The sequence below is a fragment of the Bubalus kerabau genome, chromosome 7, assembly GCF_029407905.1.
Source record: "Bubalus kerabau isolate K-KA32 ecotype Philippines breed swamp buffalo chromosome 7, PCC_UOA_SB_1v2, whole genome shotgun sequence".
Classification (NCBI taxonomy): domain Eukaryota; kingdom Metazoa; phylum Chordata; class Mammalia; order Artiodactyla; family Bovidae; genus Bubalus; species Bubalus kerabau.
Window position 1 is genome coordinate 51,507,033 of NC_073630.1, and position 15,865 is coordinate 51,522,897.

The 15,865-nt window shown below is 40.7% G+C and overlaps 1 protein-coding gene across 1 annotated transcript; it reads left to right on the top strand.

The window, feature by feature from the left end:
• Positions 1–13,878: 13,878 nt before the first annotated feature.
• On the top strand, positions 13,879–15,056 carry LOC129657198 (uncharacterized). Its single transcript, XM_055587453.1, has 2 exons — positions 13,879–14,033; positions 14,513–15,056. The coding sequence occupies exons 1-2, from the start codon at positions 13,941–13,943 to the stop codon at positions 15,038–15,040; spliced, it is 621 nt and encodes a 206-aa protein (XP_055443428.1). The 5' UTR covers positions 13,879–13,940; the 3' UTR covers positions 15,041–15,056.
• The last annotated feature ends 809 nt before the right edge of the window (positions 15,057–15,865 follow it).

The window sequence follows — 15,865 nt, forward strand, 5'->3', positions numbered from 1 at the left end:
AACTAAAAAGCCTCTTGATGAAGGTGAAAGATAAGAGTGAAAAAGTTGGCTTAAAATGCAACATTCAGAAAACAAAGATCATGGCATCTGGTCCCATCACTTCATGGGAAATAGATGGGGAAACAGTGGAAACAGTGTCAGACTTTATTTTGGGGGGGCTCCGAAATCACTGCAGATGGTGACTGCAGCCATGAAATTAAAAGACGCTTACTCCTTGGAAGGCAAGTTATGACCAACCTAGATAGCATATTCAAAAGCAGAGACACTACTTTGCAAACAAATGTCAGTCTAGTCAAGGCTATGGTTTTTCCTGTGGTCATGTATGGATGTGAGAGTTGGACTGTGAAGAAAGCCGAGCGCCGAAGAATTGATGCTTTTGAACTGTGGTGTTGGTGAAGACTCTTGAGAGTCCCTTGGACTGCAAGGAGATCCAACCAGTCCACTCTGAAGGAGATCAGCCCTGGGATTTCTTTGAAAGGAATGATACTAAAGCTGAAACTCCAGTACTTTGGCCACCTCATGCGAAGAGTTGACTCACTGGAAAAGACCCTGATATTGGGAGGGATTGGGGGCAGGAGGAGAAGGGGACGACAGAGGATGAGATGGCTGGATGGCATCACTGACTCGATGGACGTGAGTCTGAGTGAACTCCAGGAGTTGGTGATGGGCAGGAGGCCTGGCGTGCTGCGATTTATGGGGTCGCAAAGAGTCGGATACGACTGAGCGACTGAACTGAACTGAAAGATGAAGGTGAAAGATGAGAGTGATAAAGCTGGCTTAAAACTTAACATTCAAAAAACTAATATCATGGCATCCAGTTCCATCATGCATGTGTGCATGTTAAGTTGCTACAGTCATGTCTGACTTTTTTTGACCCTATGGACTGTAACCCATCAGGCTCCTCTGTCCATGGGATTGTCCAGGCAAAAATACTAGAGTGTGTTGCCTTTCTCTCCTCCAGAGAGTCTTCTCAACCCAGAGATCAAACCTGGAGAATGAGGACCATTGGGACTTAGCATAAACAATGCAGTGGATTCACAAGGGCAGAAGCTGATGAAAGTTTCAGGCTACTCTGTTTCCCTGGAAGGTTTCTTGAATGAGATCAGAGCAGCACAACTTCATGGCCACCATAGCTCACCCCTTTGTCTGTGTAAATCCATTTCTCCACCCATATTCTGGAGCTACCTCATGGTTTCCTGAAGGAAAATTTAGATGGGGGAAATTAGTGAGATGAACCATAGTCACCGTCACTGCAGTTGTTCTTGGGAACACACCTGTTACTCACTCTTTTTATTTCTCATTACAGTATATATTTTAAATATTCTATAAAACTACATGTTCAAGTTCAGGTATTACCTTCATGGGGTTTGGTGGCCTATGTGGTTGTGCAAACCACTTCTATGCCTCCTTTACTGTGAAGGACATTCCTGACCAGAAGCTATATCATGTGCAATTTTATGTTAGTGGATTAGGTATATCTGAGTCACTGCAAATCTACTATAAATCTCCAGATAATAGCCTGGCTGAGGTTCTTTGGGCAGGAAAGTTAAATCCATTTGTTAAATACTCACATAGCTATGAGTATGAACTGCTGGCCTTTCTAAAATGGAAGGGACTTAATAGAGTCCACTCGTCACCAAATGGATGGCTGATTTCTTTGAGATATAATTCAGCGTCAGGGATTCACTATCTGTAGCCATGTGGATGATATGGAGAACTGGGCTACTTGTTCATGAAGCTTACAGATATTCTTGTTTCTATTTAAGTTCAGTGCCTCTGGTGCTGTTATAATTTGAATTATGTCCTCCTTTAATATATATTGAAGCTGAATCCCCAGTACTTATGAATGTGACTTTATTTGCCATAGTGTCAGTGCAGATGTAATCAAGTTAAAATGAAGTTATTAGGGTGGGACCTACACCATGTAAAGACAGAGACATAGGGAGAATGCCATGTAATGCCAGAAACAAAAATTGGAGTGATGCAGCTGCAAGCCAAGAAATGCCAAGGACTCTTCCATCAGCTCTTCCATCGGAAGCTAGGAAGAAGCAAGGAAGGATTCCCCCTACAGATTTCAGAGGAAGCACAGCCCTCTGGCACCTAAATTTTTCACTTCTAGTCTCAGAACTGTGAGACAGAACATTTCTGTTGTTGTAAGCCAGTCAATTTGTGGTATTTTGTCATGGTAGCCCCAGGAAACTAATGCAACTGGCTTCACAGAATAATAGTTTGGCTCAGTTGAATTATATTTCTCAAAATAGTCTTTCCTTTGTATTTAAAATTGGTGGGCCACAGAAGATACAGTTGTATAGGCCTTGTGAGATGAAAGTGGAGCAGCAGCCATTTGTTCTCTAAAACTCAGAAGGTCAGGGCAGACAATTTTAAAGTGCACACACTTTGCCATTTGTCTTCTGGGTCACCTCCTTGTTTAGCCAGGCATAAATGAGGCTTGTATATACCACACCTTTCCTGGATTCTACTTCAACTGCTTTAACTTTTGGACTGATTGTTTGTTTAGCTCTGGGACAAAGGATGCCAAGTGGTCCTGGAAGACAGTTATTTTATCAACATTGAGAGCACTGAGAGATGACATAAGTTCCAGTCTGTCCTATGAGTCACAGCTCATGCTTGTAGTTAGCTCTGGCATGTTCTTGCTGTAGAGAAACAGCCCCACCACAGAACTCGGTTCAATTCTTTCCACATAGACCATGCAGGCAAGGCTTTAGATGACCTCAGACTTGGCAAAACACTCTGTGTTAGTCCTGGAACAGGAAGACATGGGAAGCTTGCTAGGAACAGCTATAAGGTCACCTCCCATCCATTCCTTCCCTACCAGGAAGTTGCTAGTTCTTTTTGCCATTCAGGTCCTGATGAAGTGTGAGACTTTCTGCCTCACCAACCTGAAGTGCACCTGCAAAACACAAATCTAAAAAGTATTTATTTTTTTAATGGCATAATCTGTCAACTTTGTCTGTCCTCAAGTTTTTGTTCATTTTTTCCCCTCTAATTTCCTGTCCTGTGAACCATTTGTTTAAGGTCAAATTCATATTGAAATATGTATGTATGTATATATTAATGTGCATTTATATATAATATATGAGCTTTCCTGGTGGCTCAGGCAGTAAAAAATTGGCCTACAATGCAGGAGACCTGGGTTTGATCTCTGGGTAGGAAAGATCCCTTGGAGTAGGAAATGACAACCCACTACAGTATTCTTACTGGGAGAATTCATGGACAGAGGTAGAGTCAGACATGACTGAGTGACTTTCATATATATATATATATACACACACACACACACACACACACGTGTGTGTGTGTGTGTGTGTGTATGTGAAGGGGAAAGGAATTTTCCAATTTGGGGGAAATTACTGGACATTGGCACTGAATTAACACTAACCACTGAAGACCCATATCACCATTATTGGTCCACCACTCAGATTAGAGATTTATGGAGATTAGATAATCAACAGAATTTTGGCTTGAATTGTTTTCACAGTGAGACCAATGGATCCTCAAGTCCACCCTGTGGTTATTTTCTGAGTTTTGGAATGCAAAATTGGAATAAACTTCCTCAGCAGCTGACATTATTAAAGGTTTCCTGAATCATAGAGTGGACCTCTTATTGTAGGAAAAACATGTGAAAGCCACTCAAACTATTACTACGTACAAAAATGATGAGCTAAAAGCAATACTACAGACCTTGGGAAACTGCAGAGATTACTACCATGAACACTTACCTTGAAAGATGATGCATGGTCTTTCCTACCAACTCCATTCATTTCTTTTATTTGGCCTGTGAAGGTGACAGCTAATGTTTGAGAATGAGAATGGATTACTGTATATATAGTCAGTGGAGTCTAACTACAGCTACTCTTCTAGATGCACTTTAATTGCCAGAGCAAATCTACACATTTCTTGGCAACTGGTGTGCAAGAATGAAGCCAACAATTGCTTTTTTGCTATATCTATTAGTAAAGATCATCCGAAGCAGTTTCATTTCAGATGACAGGTCTATCCTTAGGCTCTCTTCTCCTACTTTAGGATTGTATCAACTCTCTGGCTCAATGTCATATTCTGAATCACAGAATTAGTGATTAACTTAATTAGCTTTCTTTTAACTACCCCAAGAACAAAAGGGACTTCCCAGGTGGGGCTAGTGGCAAAGAACCTACTTGTCAATGCAGGTAGATCTAAGAGATGTGGGTTTGATCCCTGGCTTAGGAAGATGTCCTGGAGGAGGGCATGGCAACTCACTCTATTATTCTTGCCTAGAGAATCCCATGGATGATGAGTCTGGTGGGTCACAAAGAGTGGTACATGACTGAAGCAACTTACCAGGCACACACATGAGAACAAAAGAATCTGAAGCAGATCTAAGCTTTTATGCAAGCTGATCTGCCAGCTGGGCCTTGTGAGTTAGCAGCTCTGATGTTGCTTGGAATATTAGTTGTAAATAGGGATCATTTATGGAGCCTTTAATGGCCTTTAGATGAGGCACAGAGCAGATCCTTAGGATTTTTTGAGCAAATCTATATTATCTTCTGTAGATCACTGCTCTTTTAGAGAGAGCTTTTGGAATTGTTACCAGGCCTCAGCATACACTGGATGCTTTACCATTGGCTATCAAGAGAACATGTGATCCAAGCTTCCCATCATGACTCTTTAATCCATAGAGTTGGGCATGCACAGCAGCATCACACAAGATGAAAGCATCCTGGTGGCACAGAAAAAATGCAAGAATGAGTGGCCCATGTGTCCATTGTCTATCCTTCTTCCACACTGATTTTTTCTCCTCAATCCACAAATATGTATTGATGTTGGAGGAGGTCATTGAGAAGAAATTACTACCCTATAGCCAGATCTGGGCAATGGAAAGCTCTTGTCCTCTCCTTTGTCTTGAAGTGTGCATTCTGCTTGCCTTTCCTGAGCTAGAAGCTGTCCCATGGACACATTCTTGAGAGATCAGTGTGTTATTGAGACCATCTAGATGGTGTATGTGACTGAATCCAGTTAAAGCCTCTATATAAACTTTTAAAGATTCTGGAGGGTGGGTGTGGAGATCTACACATGTTGAAACCACCTAAGACAAGCTATGTATGTAACTTCCCTTTCTCAGTAAACTTGCCACCTACCAATATGGTATGGCTTGCCTCTTTCTTTGTTTTCTCTTTGTCCCCTGTGGATGGGGACTGGTTTGTGAACCAACAGTTGAAAAGTAATTGAGAATTAAAACTCAGCCTTATATTCTGATGTGTGCTAAGTCACTTCAGCCAAGTCCGACTCTTTGGGAACCCATGGACTATAGCCTGTCAGTCTCTACTGTCCATGGCATTCTCCAGGCAAGGATACTGGAGTGGGTTGCTGTGCCATCCTCTTCTCTACCAAGGGATTGAATCCACATCTCTTACATCTCCTGTATTGGCAGGCAGGTCTTTTGTTTTACCACAAACACCACCTGGGAAGCCCTGTTTCCTGATGATTCTGTGCATGGTTCCTGATGGTTCCCCAAAAGTGGCAACGGAAGCATTGCTGCACCAATCCAGGATGGTTCTAAAAGACAATGCTGATGGCAAATCTTCCCAGTGGGCAGAACCTCAAGCAGCACAACTTGTTATTCATTTTGCTTGGAAGGAGAGATGACCAGAGATGTGGCTCTTCCAAGCTTATGGACTGTGGCTCTTCAAATACAACTATCTGATGAAGTATTCTGAAACTACAAAGTTTACTTTTGTTATTGAAATTTAATAGTATCATTAAACATATTATTTCTTCATGTTTATTATTTAATCATTTTCTATATATTTTCTGTTGTGATTAGCATTACATCCTTAATTTAGGAAGTTTACAGGGAGCTTTAAAAAATTAGTAGAAAAATTTTTTTCATAGCCAGATTTGGAGTAAAGAACAGCAACAAAAAGAACTACAAGAAACATCTTCAGTTAAGTTGAGTTCAGTTGCTCAGTCATGTCCGACTCTTTGCAACCCCATGAATCACCACCCCAGGCCTCCCTGTCTTTCACCAACTCCTGGAGTTTACTCAAACTCATATCCATCAAGTTGGTGATGCCATCCAGCCATCTCATCCTCTGTCATCCCCTTCTCCTCCTGCCCCCAATCCCTCCCAGCATCAGAGTCTTTTCCAATGAGTCAACCCTTTGCATGAGGTGGCTAAAGTATTGGAGTTTCAGCTTTAGCATCAGTCCTTCCAAAGGAATCCCAGGGCTGATCTCCTTCAGAATGGACTGGTTCGATCTCCTTGCAGTCCAAGGGACTCTCAAGGTCTTCTCCAACACCACAGATCAAAAGCATCAATTCTTCAGTGCTCGGCTTTCTTCACAGTCCAACTCTCACATCCATACATGACTACTGGAAAAACCATAGCCTTGACTAGATGGACATTTGTTGGCAAAGAAAGGTCTCTGCTTTTGAATATGCTATCTAGGTTTGGTCATGACTTTCCTTCCAAGAAGTAAGGTCTTTTAATTTCATGGCTGCAGTCACCATCTGCAGTGATTCTGGAGTCCCCCAAAATAAAGTCTGACACTGTTTCCACTGTTCCTCATCTATTTCCCGTGAAGTGATGGGACCAGATGCCATGATCTTAGTTTTCTGAATGTTGAGCTTTAAGCCAATTTTTCACTCTCCTCTTTCACTTTCATCAAGAGGCTTTTGAGTTCCTCTTTACTTTCTGCCATGAGGGTGGTGCCATCTGCATATCTGAGGTTATTGATATTTTTCCCAGCAATCTTGATTCCAGCTTGTGCTTCTTCCAGCCCCACGTTTCTCATGATGTACTCTGCATGTAATTTAAATTAGCATGGTGACAATATTCAGCCAGGACTCACTCCTTTTCCTATTTGAAACCAGTCTTGTTTCATGTCCAGTTCTAACTGTTGCTTCCTGACCTGCATACAGGTTTCTCAAGAGGCAGTTCAGGTGATCTGGTATTCCCATCTATTTCAGAATTTCCCACAGTTTATTGTGATCCATACAGTCAAAGGCTTTGGCAAAGTCAATAAAGCAGAAATAGATGTTTTTCTGGAAGTCTCTTGCTTTTTCCATTATCCAGCGGATGTTGGCAATTTGATCTCTGCTTCCTCTGCCTTTTCTAAAACCAGCTTGAACATCAGGAAGTTCACGGTTCACATATTGCTGAAACCTGTCTTGGAGAATTTTGAGCATTACTTTACTAGCGTGTGAGATGACTTCAATTGTGCGGTAGTTTGAGCATTATTTGGTATTGCCTTTCTTTGGGATTGGAATAAAACCTGACATTTTCCAGTCCTGTGGCCATTGCTAAGTTTTCCAAATTTGCTGGCATATTGAGTGCAACACGTTCATAGCATCATCTTTCAGGATTTGAAAGAGCTCAACTGGAATTCCATCACCTCCACTAGCTTTGTTCATAGTGATGCTTTCTAAGGCCCACTAGACTTCACTTCCAGGATGTCTGGCTCTAGGTGAGTAATCACACCATCGTGATTATCTGGGTTGTGTAGATCTTTTTTGTACAGTTCTTCTGTGTATTCTTGCCACCTCTTCTTAATATCGTCTTCTTCTGTTAGGTCCATATCACTTTTGTCCTTTATCAAGCCTCTCTTTGCATGAAATGTTCCTTTGATATCTCTAATTTTCTTGAAGAGATCTCTGGTCTTTCCCATTTTATTGTTTTCCTCTATTTCTTTGCATTGATCACTGAGGAAGTCTTTCTTATCTCTCTTTGCTATTCCATGGAACTCTGTATTCAGATGCTTATATCTTTCCTTTTTTCCTTTGCTTTTCACTTCTCTTCTTTTCACAACTATTTGTAAGGCCTCCTCAGAGAGCCATTTTAGGGATGGAGCCAAAGCAAAAACAATACCCAGTTGTTGATATGACCGGTGATAGAAGCAAGGTCCGATGCTGTAAAGAGCAATACTTCATAGGAACCTGGAATGTTAGATCCATGAATCAAAGCAAATTGGAAGTGGTCAAATAGGAGATGGCAAGAGTGAATGTCAACATTCTAGGAATCAGTGAACTAAAATGGACTGGAATGAGTGAATGTAACTCAGATGACCATTATATCTACTACTGTGGGCAGGAATCCCTTAGAAGAAATGGAGTAACCATCATGGTCAAGAAAAGAATCTGAAATACAGTACTTGGATGCAATCTAAAAATCGACAGAATGATCTGTGTTCGTTTCCAAGGCAAACCTTTCAATATTATGGTAATCCAAGCCTATGCCCCAACCAGTAATGCTGAAGAAGCTGAAGTTGAACGGTTCTATGAAGACACTCAAGACCTTTTAGAACTAACACCCAAAAAAGATGTCCTTTTCATTATAGGGGACTGGAATGCAAAAGTAGGAAGTCAATAAACACCTGGAGTAACAGGCAAATTTGGCCTTGGAGTACAGAATGATGCAGGGAAAAGGCTAAGAGAATTTTGCCAAGAGAACGCACTGGTCATAGCAAGTACCCTCTTCCAACAACACAAGAGAAGACTCTACACATGGACATCACCAGATGGTCAACACCAAAATCAGATTGATTATATTCTTTGCAGCCATAGATGAATAAGCTCTATACAGTCAGCAAAAGCAAGAGTGGGAGCTGACTGTGGCTCAGATCATGAACTCCCTATTGCCAAATCCAGACTTAAATAGAAGAAAGTAGGGAAAACCACTAGACCATTCAGATATGACCTAAATCAAATCCCTTATGATTATACAGTGGAAGTGAGAAATAGGATTAAGGGACTAGATCTGATAGACAGAGTGCCTAATGAACTATGGGCAGAGGTTCCTGACATTCTACAGGAGACAGGGATCAAAAATCCCCAAGAAAAAAGAAACATCTTAGGTTTGAACAAATGAACTGAAAATAAGACTGAGAATAAGAACAAGGATAATGACAACATAACCCAGTTTGACTGAAAATCTCAGCCCATTAGTGTATAACGGTATATAGATTTTTGTTGTCTGGTTGCCTTTGACTGCTCTATTGAATCTCCCATCTGTACTAACTTACAGAGACTCTTCATACTTGAGATGGTTTTCATAACTTTTCTCTTCTTTTTGGCTTTGAAAATTTAGTTTAGTCAATTTTTTAAACCTTAATCTCTTATCAAATCCAAGGTTGTTTTCTCCTCCCTCATAGGCAAGTCTAATGTGTCAAGACAAATGTTTTTCTCTGTTAATCCCTTCTTTTTTTCCCAGTTCATCTTCTCTGAAATTGTATGTTTTAAAGACCTTCACCCTGGCACGTGGCCTGCAATTAAAAGTGGGAAAAAAATGAAAAAATAAGGAAATACTAGCCTCTGAACATAATCCAGTCTTCCATCTGTAGAATGCTTATCAACAGTTTACTTTCCCCTATCCACTAGCTGCCTGTCTGCCTATCCATCTACTTATCATCTAAGTGTGCAGAGAAAGGTCAGATTATAAATAAGATGATTCAAAATTTTTATAATACTTATGCAATTATACTCAGAACACCTCTTTTTGACCCTCCATAAGATCATAATACATTTTTATTTTCATCACTTTATAAATACCAGTGTGCTATGACTGTTTTAAAAACAGTGACAATTAATTCTGTCATATTATACCACTGTAGCTTTTGCACTGTGGATAAAGAAATATGTTAGTAAGGCTGCTGCTGCTGCTGCTAAGTCACTTCAGTCGTGTCCGACTCTGTGCGACCCCATAGACGGCAGCCCACCAGGCCCTGTCATCCCTGGGATTCTCCAGGCAAGAACACTGGAGTGGGTTGCCATTTCCTTCTCCAATGCATGAAAGTGAAAAAATGAAAGTGAAGTCGCTCAGTCGTGTCCGACTGTTAGCGACCCCATGGACTGCAGCCCACCAGGCTCCTCCATCCATGGGATTTTCCAGGCAAGAGTACTGGAGTGGGGTGCCATTGCCTTCTCCGAGTAAGGCTGCAGTAGACCTTAAAGATAATTTCAATAAGAGAAATTATGTGAGACACCCAAACTCATCATGAGCTGCAACTAGAATTATCCTCTCTTGTTTTCTTCATGAGTTTATACAGATGGATAACAAAGACATGAAAAGATGCTCAACATCACTCATTATCAGGGAGATGCAGATCAAAAGCATAATTAGGTACTGTCTCATGCCAGTCAGAATGGCCACTATCAAAAAGTCTACAAACAATAAATGCTGGAGAGGGTATGGAGAAAAAGGAACGCTCTTACACTGTTGGTGGGAATGCAAACTAGTACAGCTACTATGGAGAAGAGTGTGGACATGCCTTTAAAAACTAGAAATAGAACTGCCATACAACCCAGCAATCCCACTGCTGGGCATACACACCAAGGAAACCAGAACTGAAAGAAACACATGCACCCCAATGTTCATCACAGCACTGTTTACAATAGCCAGGACATGGAAGCAACCTAGATGTCCATTGGCAGATGAATGGATAAGAAAGCTGTGGTACATATACACAATGGAGTATTATTCAGCCATTAAAAAGAATACATTTGGATCAGTTCTAATGAGGTGGATGAAACCGGAGCCTTTTATACAGATTGAAGTCAGAAAGAAAAACACCAATACAGTATATTAACACATATATATAGAATTTAGAAAGATGGTAACGATGACTCTATATGTGAGACAGCAAAAGAGACACAGATGTAAAGAACAATCTTTTGAATTTTTTGAGATAAGGCAAGGTTGGGATGATTTAAGAGGATAGTGTTGAAGCATGTATATTATTATATGTGGAGTGGATCACTGGTCCAGGTTCGATGCATGAGACAGGGTGCTCAGGGCTGGTGCACTGGGATGACCCTGAGGGATGGGATGGGGACAAAAGTGGGAGAGGGGTTCTGGATGGAGAACAAATGCACCCGTGGCTAATTCATGTTGACATATGGCAAAAACCACTACAATATTGTAAAGTAATTAGCCTTCAATTAAAATAAATAAACTAATTAAAATATGAATTAACTAGTGATGGGAAAGTATTAGCTTTACTATTCACATTTATAAACACATGGATATAGAGCTTGGCTGTTTTATATGGGATAAGTAAGAAAGGAAATAGGCTTCCCTGGTGATTCAGATGGTAAAGAATCTTCCTGCATTGTGGGAGACCTGAGTTCAATTCCTGGATCGGGAAGATCATAGCCTGCACTCACAATTTTAAAACCCTACATTTAGAATGAAAAGGAACTATTGTGGCAAGCTGCAGTACAAAAAAATGAGGAGGAGGTGCACAACTAAGTTTATGGTGGGAAGATCCTACCAATTAACTGTTTCCTATGACTGTGTAGGTGGAGTGAGTCAATCAGAAAGCAGCTTGCTTTCAGGCCTTTTCACTTTTCTAGAATACTGATGAATATTTTCTAAAAGTAGCAGATGTTGATAACCCATAGTCCCTGAAGAATTAATGTGAGCTAGATAGACAGTCCTCCCCAACCACCACCATCATCACCATTTGAGTTTACTAATCTGTTGGAAATAAAGCCTTAGATAAAAAACAAACAAACAAACAGACAAAAAACATGCTCAACATGCAAGTAGGGTTCCGATATCATAGACTACTGCTTATTTCTTAGTTACAAGCAAGGAACAATTTCAATGAAAATTTTCAATTGATTCTGTCAAAGTCATTAATATTTGTATTCCAAGAGAAATTACACTGCAGCATGAAGATGCTCAGAGATTTAGAGTTGTATGAATGATTTTAAACATTCCTGCAGAGTACAACAACATAGCTGGACAGAGAACCATCTTGCCCCCTGATAGGCACAACTATAGCATATATTATTACATGCCACATTAGGGATGAACTAGCAAGCTTGAAATTGGGTTGGGAAAGAAGAATTCCCTCTTATATATTGTTATACATTGATACATCATAAATACCCACCATCCATAATTCCCTTATCTGAATATACCACTGTTTATTTATGCATTTACCTACTGAAAGATATCTTAGTTGCTTCCATCTTTTTGCATTTATGAATAAAGCTGATATAAACATATATGTACACGTATTTGTGTGAATGTAAGTTTTCAGCTCCTTTGGGTGAATACCAAGGAAAGCAACTACTGGATCAAATGGTAAGATAATATTTAATTTTGTAAGAAACGGCCAAAGTGTCTTCCAAGGTGTGTATGCCATTTTACATTCTTATCAACAATTAATGAGCTTCTGTTTCTTTATATCCTCATTGGCGTTTGGTATTTTCACTCCACTGGATTTTGGTCATTCTAAGAGGTGTGTAGTGATATTTAATTGTTGTTTTAATTTAATCTTCTTAATGACATATGATGTGAGCATCTTTTCAGATGCTTATTTGCTATCTGTATTTCTTTAGTGTGGCATCTGTTATTTGGACCATTTTAAAATTGTGTAGTTAATTTTCTTATGGTTGAGTGAGTTATTTGTATATTTTGGAAAATAGTCTTTTATCAGATGTGTCTTTTGCAAATGTTTTCTACCAGATTATGGACCATCTTCCACTGTATAATTGTAAGGGATTTGGTTTAGGTCATACCTGTATGGTCTAGTGGTTTCCCCTACTCTCTTCAACTTAAGTCTGAATTTGGCAATAAGGAGTTCATGATCTGAGCCACTGTCAGATCCTGGTATTGTTTTTGCTGACTGTATAGAGCTTCTCCACCTTCGGCTGCAAAGAATATAATCAATATGATTTCAGTGTTGTCCATAGGGTGATGGACAACATCTGGTGATGTCCATGTGTAGAGTCTTCACTTGTGTTGTTGGAAGAGGGTGTTTGCGATGACCAATGTATTCTCTTGGCAAAACTCTATTAGCCTTTGCCCTGCTTCATTATGTATTCTAAGGCCAAATTTGCCTGTTACTCCAGGTGTTTCTTGACTTTCTATTTTTGCATTCCAGTCCCCTGTAAAGAAAAGGATATCTTTTGGGGGGGCGGGGTGGGGGGTTGTTAGTTCTAGAAGGCCTTGTAGGTCTTCACAGAACCATTCAACTTCAGCTTCTTTAGAATTACTGGTTGGGGGATAGACCTGGATTACAGTGATGTTGAACGGTTTGTCTTGGAAACGAACGGAGATTATCCTGTTGTTGTTGAGATTGCATCCAAGTACTACATTTTGGACTCTTTTGTTGACTATGATGGCTACTCCATTTCTTCTAAGGGATTCTTGCTCACATTAGTAGATATAATGGTCATCTGAGTTAAATTCACCCATTCCAGTCCATTTTAGTTCGCTGATTCCTAAAATGTCGACATTCACTCTTGCTATCTCCTGTTTGACCACTTCCAATTTGCCTTGATTCATGAACCTAACATTCCAGGTTCCTACACAATATTGCTCTTTACAGCATCGGACTTTTACTTCCATCACCAGTCACATCCACAACTGGGTGTTGTTTTTGCTTTGGCTCCCTCTCTTCATTCTCTCTGGAGTTATTTCTCCACTGATCTCCAGTAGCATTTTGGGCACCTACTGACCTGAAGAGTTCACCTTTCAGTGTCCTATCTTTTTGTATTTTCATACTGTTCATGGGATTCTTAAGGCAAGAATACTGAAGTGGTTTGCGATTCCCCTTTCCAGTGGACCACGTTTTGTCAGAACTCTCCACTATGACCACTTCATCTTGGGTGGCCCTACACGGCATGGCTCATAGTTTCATTGAGTTAGACAAGGCTGTGGTCCATGTGATCAGATTTGTTAGTTTTCTGTGATTGTGGTTTTAAGCCTGTCTGCCCTCTGAAGGAGAAGGATAAGAGAATTATGGAAGCTTCCTGGTGGGAGAAACTGACTGAGGGGAAACTGGGCCTAATTCTGATAGGCGGGGCCATGTGCAGTAAATCTTTAATCCAATTTTCTGTTGATGGGTGGAGCTGTGTTCCCTCACTGCTATTTACCTGGGGACATACTATGATGGAGGTAAGGAAAATAATGGTGATCTCCTTCAAAAGATCCCATGCATGTACAGCTACACTCACTGCCTCCAACCATACAGCAGACCACCACTGACCCACGCCTCCACTGGAGACTCCTGGACACTCACAAGCAAGTCTGGATCAGTCTCTTATGGGGTCACTGCTCCTTTCTTCTGGGTCTTGGTGCACACAAGGTTCTGTTTGTGCCCTCCAACAGTTTCTTTCCCAGTCCTGTGTATGGTCTGGGAACTCTATGGTGGGGTTAATGGTGACCTCCTCCAAGAGGATTTATTATACCCAAGTCTGCTGCACCCAGAGCCCCTGTCCCTGTGGCAGTCCACTGCTGACCCATACCTCTACAGGAGATGCTCAAACACAGTTCTGTCTCAGTCTCTGTAGAGTCCCTGGGTCCTGGTAGCATGAGGATTGTTTGAGCCCTCTGAGCATCTCTGGCAGGCATGAGGTTTGGTTCTAAACATGAATTCACCCCTCCTACCATCTTTCTGGGGCTTCTCCTTTGCCCTTGTTCATGGGTCATCTCCTCACAGCCATTCCAGGGCCCACTGTCTTACTGGGGTTTCTCTGACCTTGGATGTGGGGTTTCTCCTCACAGCTGCTCCAGCGCCATGCACTGCCACTAGCTCCAGCACCCCCAGCCCAACCATTCAGGCATGACCTAAACCCAATCCTTTGGGATTATACAGTGGAAGTGAGAAATAGATTTAAGGGACTCGATTTGACAGACAGAGTGCCTGATGACCTATGGATGGAGGTTCCTGACATTGTACAGGAGGCAGGGATCAAGACCATCCCCAAGAAAAAGAAATGCAAAAAAGAAAAATGGCTGTCTGAGGAGGGCTTACAGATAGCTGTGAAAAGAAGAGAAGAAAAAAGCAAAGGAGAAAATGAAAGATATATTTATTTGAATGCAAAGTTCCAAAGAATAGCAAGGAGAGATAAGAGAGCCTTCCTTGGTGATCAGTGCAAAGAAATAGAAGAAAACAACAGAATGGGAAAGACTAGAGATCTCTTCAAGAAAATTAGAGATACCAAGGGAACATTTCATGCAAAGATGGGCTCAATAAAGGACAGAAATGGTATGGGCCCAACAGAAGCAGAAGATATAAAGAAGAAGATATAAAGAAGAGGTGATAGGAATACACAGAAGAACTATATACAAAAAAGATCTTCATGACCCAGATAACCATGACGGTGTGATAACTCACCTAGAGCCAGACATCCTGGAATTCGAAGTCAAGTGGGCCTTAGAAAGCATCACTATGAACAAAGCTAGTGGAGGTGATGGAATTCCAGTTGAGCTATTTCAAATCCTAAAAGATGATGCTGTGAAAGTGCTGCACTCAAAATGCCAACAAAATTGGGAAACTCAGCAATGGCCACAGGACTGAAAAAGGTCAGTGTTCATCCCAATCCCAAAGAAAGGCAATGCAAAGAATGTTCAAACTACCACACAATTGCATTCATCTCACACGCTAGTAAAGTAATTCTCAAAATTCTCCAAGCCAGGCTTCAGCAATACATGAACTGTGAACTTCCAGATGTTCAAGCTGGTTTTAGAAAAGGCAGAGGAACCAGAGATCAAATTGCCAACATCTGTTGGATCATCATTCTATAGGTTTATAGTAAATCTTGAAATTGGGTAGTGTCTGTCCTCTAAGTTTATTCCTCTTCAGTATAGTATGGGCTATTCAGGGCCTTTTCTTTTTTCTGTATAACTTTAGAATCAGTTTGTCAGTATTCACAGTATAACTTGCTGGGATTTTATTTGGGAATGCATTGAATCTATGAATTAAATTCTAAAGAAATGAAATATCAGCATATTGATGATATTGTCTTGTTTTATCTAGGAATGTGGACTATCTCTTCATTTGTTTATTTCTTCTTTGCTTATGTTTTTCAGATTTTGCAATTTTCCTCAAAAAGATATTCTGCATATTTTACTGTA

Excerpts from the sequence above, each read along its gene's own strand:
- LOC129657198 (XM_055587453.1), top strand. The coding sequence starts at position 13,941 with ATGCATGTACAGCTACACTCACTGCCTCCAACCATACAGCAGACCACC. Across the intron at positions 14,034-14,512 it reads TCCTGGACACTCACAAGCAA|CTGCTCCAGCGCCATGCACT; the intron begins GTCTGGATCAGT and ends TTCTCCTCACAG.